Source organism: Galendromus occidentalis, unplaced genomic scaffold, assembly GCF_000255335.2.
Source record: "Galendromus occidentalis unplaced genomic scaffold, Mocc_1.1 scf7180000077121, whole genome shotgun sequence".
Taxonomy (NCBI): Eukaryota; Metazoa; Arthropoda; class Arachnida; order Mesostigmata; family Phytoseiidae; genus Galendromus; species Galendromus occidentalis.
This window is the reverse complement of record NW_003805109.1, coordinates 1,120,373-1,126,816: the sequence shown is the minus strand read 5'-3', so window position 1 is coordinate 1,126,816 and position 6,444 is coordinate 1,120,373. Positions and strand designations below refer to the sequence as shown.

The following is a 6,444-nucleotide window of genomic DNA, read 5'->3' as shown; positions in this document are numbered from 1 at the left end:
GGACAAGCGTGAGGCCGAGAGGGACGAGACCTGGCTACCATCAGAGAAAAAGAGAGGTCTTCGAAGCGCGAACCCATAGATATGTGGCGAAACCGTGGGAGCACGAATGACGATACGAATAACAATTCCGGCTCCCGGGGTCGAGTTCAGAGAGATGATGGCCCACCCACCCGGAAAAGCATGGGTTTTGGGGGCTCGAGTAACACCGCTCCTTCGAATGAGAGATGGGAACGTGCCCCGCAAGCCAGCAGTGATCGTGATAATCAAGACTCTGGAGATCGGATTAAGAACCCGAGACAACAATTTCCTTCTAGGGCGGCAGGATCCGGAAGTGCATCATCAAACGACAATAATTGGCGTAAGAAATAGTCATGCTACATGACTCTCGATAACATCCCGACGATGTTCCGTTTGTTCCATCGTTTGTTCCGATGAATATGACGGCAACGATATGTCTTGGGAGGCGGCGGTCTCTTCGAGACCAGAATGCGCCTTCCAGAACGATCGGAATTTTAGTGAACAAGATGAGCTATTTTGATTACTTTAATAAGAGCTGTCGAATAAATCGCATGAGATGCGCTTATGCATCTTGAAACCTGGATGCTCGGAATTTTCGTTGTCTTCTGGGGAGAGCGTGCTGACGTCGACCTTCATCGGGCGAGCAGAGAAATCGGTCGAGGCGACCCGATCCGAACGACCCTTCTAGTTGGTCCATACGATGCGGACCGGATTCTTCGATTTGATAGGAATAGCTACCCCACCTAAGATTCTCCGATTGTTTCGGTCATGACCGAGTTTTTAATTCATCGGAAATTAATCCGCGGGGCATTCGATGTCCTTCTCTCGGGCTCTCGAACGCTCGAGCCTCTTGGTCTGGAGAGCCCGTCCCTATAGAGAACAGGGTCTCACGTCTTCCCGGCTCGAGGTTGCCCTCGAGGGAACCGAGAACTCTGAATTCACTCATCGAGTCAGGAGCAGCACGGGCGACGATCTTCATAACGAGTTCAGGCATCGCAGGTGAAGTCGAGAGCTGCCGAAGGAAGAGAAGAGCTATCTCCCCGCGATGCGAAGCTAATGGGTGGAATTCATCCCCTAGTGGAAGACATTAATTTCTGTGATTCGAAAGGCGATTTTTCCCCGTCGGAGTTCTCGGAGCATATTCTCCCTGAGCAAGTTGTCCTTTACTCTTCAGACGAGACCCTCTCTCCTAGTGCGCCTGTCTCGGGACCGTTCTGAGATCCCTCAGATGGAAGAATTCCCGTGAGAGAAGGGAAAACCCCGTCGGTCCGGAGTTCTCGCACTCCCGAAGGGCGCGGCCAGAAACCAGATGTAGAGAATCCTCCGAGGCAGGATAGCAGTTTCTCAGATGGAGCATTCCGTCGCAGTAATTAGGAGAGAATCGGTCGTGTTGGATTCCGATGGGCACGATCCCGAACCGGCTCCAGAAATGGACACACAATATTCGGCGCCGAGCATCACCGTTGTCAGGTCTCTGCTTGCCAGACGGATCAGCTCGATATATCCGAACGGAGGGGTCGGGCGATTGTCAGGGATCTGGGAGAGATCTACAGTCCTCTTCACCCCTGGCAAGGTTCTCCCCAATTGGGTGACCCATGTTACTGTCGGTCAGATCCAGGCTATACACGTATACGCATACCCTAGTTTCGTCAATTGTCGGCTCTCTACAAGTTCTGGCTCCGAGATAACGCCTTCGAGGTCTATTGGAGCAGCCCCGGTCGCCGTTGAAGGAGAAGGTCCGGATCGGACAATATTCGAAGAAGACAGAAATCTTAGGAATTCGACTGCGCGTCGACTCTCGGACTCCTCCACGCCCAGCTTACAGTGTTCATGATCGGAACCTCCGATGGGGAAGGAACGCGCTGACAAAAGCTTCCTGGACACGGCACGGGAGCGAGCCGTTCCTCCGACGATCAGTCGCCGATCGTTCCTCCCCACCGAACGTGTCAGAATCCAAGAGTACTTCGATCAGACTATAACTCTTTAGCACCAGCTTTATTGACAGCCTAAGGCTCACGAAACAGCAATGCAACTCACCCACTTACATCAACTCCTCCAGCAGAGCATACAACAAACATGCAACCAACCATATTACGCTATTAAAAATCTTCAATAATATTTCTCATATTATGCACATAGTCGTTCAGATGTAATGCGGGGACTCCGTGAAACCTTGCTAATTGTGACAAAAAGTAACGCTAACGATGAGCAATTTTCTGCTGTTTCCGAGAGAGCGCTGATCCCAAAACCCACGTGGGAGAGGTTCTTAAACGTCTCTCGACATCCAAAAGAAAACCTAATCGGAATAGTGCTTCATCTGTAGCGGCGTAGAAGCATTCATCTGCTTCGGTCATCTAAACTTCGAACGACTCGGCGACAACACTATCAGATGGTCGTCAGGAAGTCAAAAATTCCTATTGCCTTCGAGGGAAGAAGTTTCCTAGGAATGTGTCAGAAAAACTCTTTTGCGGCGACCATTCCCGGCGAATCTCAAGCATTCGAATTTTCCAATGGTTGACATTTCTTTCTTCAACCCAGCTCGAACACTCTCCAGCTACAAAGTGATATTATTCGGGGATCCAATTTTGACTACCGAATGAGCGCGATTATGTCCATCCTGCCTCCTAGCGGGAGCATCCATGATGTTCCAGTCGGAATTTTCGGCCTTGCGGGCAGTGCTCACTCGCTGCCCATCTGAGTGTACTCGCCCCCGCCCTCGACAGCTCCTTCAGCTCCAGCAGCTGCTCCTGCAAAACGTCAAACAGAAATCAGCATTCATCAACATCAGGGGCTTCCGACACGCGGGGAGGGAAAGAGAATGCCGGGTTCGTACGATTGTGAGTCTACCAGTACCTTTCTTCAATCCTGGTATCGGGATATTCGGCATGCTGACCGGAATATTCACAGGGGGTACCATTCCTTTCGCTTTGCCGAACAAACCGGTTACCCGATTCCCGAGAGCACCGCCTATTGCAGCTGCCTGTTGCATTGGTGTAGCAGTCGGTTGCGGAGTTTCGATGCCTTGTTCTGTGGACATCAAAGCGTCATGGACCCAGCCTTCGTTCAGTCATTTGTGATCGAACAAGCGATTCCGAATCAGACAAAGTCACCCTAGTTCCATCTACGGACTGACCCCTATTCCTCTTTTCCTCCATCTTCTGCAGGAGAACCGCTTCCCATTCCTCATCGCTGGAAACCAGACGTCTGATCTTGTCAGCCATAGACAATTCGATTTCGTCGAGACCACCTCCTCCGCCTGCTGCTGGGGCCGAGACCCCGCCTGGCGCCTGCTCCAGTTGCTGCTCTTGCATCTGTTTCAAATATGAATCCCAGTGTTTAATCCGCTGATCAAGATCGCGTCACGCTCGTCATAGGAACCACGACCTCGGTCGAAGACCGATACCCGAGTAACCTTGGAGACGGCCCAAAATTGTCAACGGCGTCCACGTAGCCAGCTGCGAACGTATGGCACATCAGACCTGTCCGAACGCCTAGTCTGACTCCCGTGGAGGACCATGTCCCATCTTGAGGGAAACGGATCATTCCTACGGGGAGTGGAGCTTTCCGATATTCTTGTATCTCGCTTACTGACTTTTAACGACCTTCCGACGCTGCGTCCGCGCACGCTATGCACAATATTATCAGCGGGGAGGTGCAGTTTGACTCGAATCGGCTCTGTATTCGGCAAGGGATGAATGATCGATTCGTTCAATGACCATCGACGCCGGCAGCACTGCCGTGTAAAAATCATTTCTCATATCGAATTGTGAGCCGGAAAGACTCGACCGGGGCCAACAGAATATACCTCTACTTTGCGTCGGTGTCGATCTCGACTTTTTCCGGGGGGAGCTTCAGAAAAAACTCCCTCTGCTCTCGGAAACGAATACTAGGACTCATCCGTGGCGAATCTTCCAATATGATGGAAAGTAAGGGGGAACTTACGTTTTCCCGACGAGAACTTGGTTCCGTTTCGAACGAGAAGTAATGCAGCAAGATGTCGAGGAGCGCGAGAGCGTAACTCTCTAAATGTATGCGTCCACTCTGGGGAGCGCGCAGACGTGAGCGCCCCCTCCCAGCATCAGATTGGAAAGTACGGCTACGGGCTCTGCGTGCGACTGCTTTCATTGAATCTGCTCGACTTCCTCTTGCATGCATGCATGTAGTCAGCGTGTTTTTCAGTCGATGATAAGCAATAGCATGCAACTCTCCCAGGCCAGATCGTGTACGTGTATATGAGAGGGCAATCAATATGGACAAGAACTTTGTTTCCGAATTATTCCTCTCTGCCCTGACTCGACTTCTTCGGGGCTGAGTGTGATTTCATCGAATGGTCACATTGACAGGAGACCGCGGTGATCGCGGTAGCGATATATTCTTCCATGGCGCCCCGGGGAAGAGCTCGGCTACCCGAGTCATCATATTTGGACTTGATGACTCTTCTGCGAGAACTTCCTTGCTCGCCAAAAATGCTCATTCGGAAATTCGGCTCGAGCGTGAAGTTCCTGTGCGCGAATAAGAGGAATTCAGGAACGACATCGAGTCATCTGAGAGTAGGCAAAGAGGGGCAATCAGTTATCAGCGATGTCTCAAAGAGACCGACTCCGACTTGATGCCATGTGGATCCGGGGAAGCCTGACCCCATGAGCGCTCTATTCGAAATTCCTCCGAAGATTTCCTGTTTTCTCGACCAAAGGGGGGATTTACGAGTGACGTTAGTGTACGCCCGGGGTTTCAGGGGACGTCTTCCCTCCCTCTTCTCTCTCCGCCTCTTCACTTCCTTGACTTTGTCAACATCAGCGAAGTGGCGGCGATCCTGTTCTGATTTTCTTCCGAAACACTTTAGCTTTTTCGCCCACCTGGCGCGCAGGGTGAGAATACCAACCTCACCTCTCACGTTCCCCTTCCTCGCTTGTGCTTGCCTCTGTGTGCTTGGGTGAATTCCCTCATATGTATATCGGGTCTCACGGAAGTCTGCCTGCATTGTACTCTCATTCCGTAGATCGAGGCGACGGATCAGCTCTCCACGAAGCTCGTGGGACGTTCTGATTCGAAGGCTCTACTCCAGAGTGAAATTAGATAATAGGCTTCTCGGCCGCAGAAGAGTTACGCACATAATTTCTTTTATTCACTTATCAACACGTCGAGACCGGTATCAGAGGCATCGCGTGGCTCATCGTCGAGGAGAGCAGTCACTCGCAAATATATGACACAACATGGAATCGGTTTCACTGCTAGAATGAGCAGAATCCGCTATCACAGTATAATCGACATGTGTTTTCAGGGGTGGACCTTCAATCACGGGGAAGAATTCTTGACCCTTCGCCACTCGGTACGGAGTCCAGATGGATGCTCAATTTTTCCATGCGGTGCTCCGGAGGCAAGCATCCATTGATGCGGTTCAGGGTCTCTTCCGACTTCCGCAGGCACATCTTGCTGGAGTTCAATAAAGCTTTGATTTGACTGATCGAGCTTAGCTGCTCTGTTTGTTTGGCCAATTTTCGCGATTTCTCCTGGAGGATCTGAAAAGAGAGGGCAGGGGTGAAGTTGCTGGCCTGAAGAGAACGAGTTGCTCTCCCCCACGCCGATGGCGACCTGAGAAACTCGGTACCTGGTGGAGAGTTCCGATCGCGTAGTCCATGTCCTGAACACGTTGCGAAAGCTGCTGCTGATTTCGAGCTATGTCCTCTGCGTTTTCTCTCAGGACGGTCTGGTACTTCGTGACCAGAGAATGCGCCGCCAGAACATCGAGTTTCGTCGGGGTGTTGATCTCTCTCATGACTGGATTCCTCACGGTTTCCCGGATAATCGGGAAGAATTGTGGCACATTGTGCAGGGCAATCATGGCAGCATCGTTGCGCAGGGTGTCCTCTTCAGCATTTCCCTCGTGTACAGTGACGATTGAGTGTCGCAAGGAGCTTGACTTGGGAGAGTTTCTTTGGAGGAATGCACTCGTCGGCTTCGGTGCGGCCGAGAGCGAATGGGTCTTGAGGATGCGACGCGGCGACTCGCCTATTGGTTGAGTCGCCGTCGCGTATGGAGGATCGTCGGAAGAGCTAGCTCGAGCTCCGGCTCGACGCGAGGCCTCATTACCCATTCTACTGTAAATTATCGAGACGTATTTATATCTCTCAGCAGGAGATATGCCAGTCGGGAGCTGATTCACCGCATTCTGTCAATAGCCCTGAGTACATTATCCACATAAGGATACTCACACTCGTTTCCGGGGAGGTCTGGATCAGCCCGCGATATCCGAAGGGATCACGCTCATTCCATCATTTTCGATCATATCCATTCCTTCGAAGCCGTACATGTGATTCCATTCCGAGAGTGAGAATGATGATCGTGATTCATGGCGACGGCTAAGTTCAGCGTAACGCGCTCCGCACAATCGAGAAGGGATGGGGGGGCTCGGGGCTTTTCTTCGGA

At 51.6% G+C, this 6,444-nt stretch overlaps 2 protein-coding genes across 2 annotated transcripts; both read right to left on the bottom strand.

The window, feature by feature from the left end:
- Positions 1-1,990: 1,990 nt before the first annotated feature.
- LOC100899879 (uncharacterized) lies at positions 1,991-4,026 on the bottom strand. Its single transcript, XM_003741065.1, has 4 exons — positions 3,961-4,026; positions 3,152-3,329; positions 2,872-3,045; positions 1,991-2,765 (listed from the first exon to the last, which is right to left on the bottom strand). The coding sequence occupies exons 2-4, from the start codon at positions 3,327-3,329 to the stop codon at positions 2,698-2,700; spliced, it is 420 nt and encodes a 139-aa protein (XP_003741113.1). The 5' UTR covers positions 3,961-4,026; the 3' UTR covers positions 1,991-2,697.
- Positions 4,027-5,120: 1,094 nt separating this feature from the next.
- On the bottom strand, positions 5,121-6,356 carry BORCS5 (BLOC-1 related complex subunit 5). The gene is made up of 3 exons (XM_003741064.2): positions 6,231-6,356; positions 5,627-6,116; positions 5,121-5,537 (listed from the first exon to the last, which is right to left on the bottom strand). Exons 2-3 carry the CDS (start codon positions 6,110-6,112, stop codon positions 5,310-5,312), a joined length of 714 nt encoding a protein of 237 aa, XP_003741112.1. The 5' UTR covers positions 6,113-6,116; positions 6,231-6,356; the 3' UTR covers positions 5,121-5,309.
- Between the last annotated feature and the right edge of the window lie 88 nt (positions 6,357-6,444).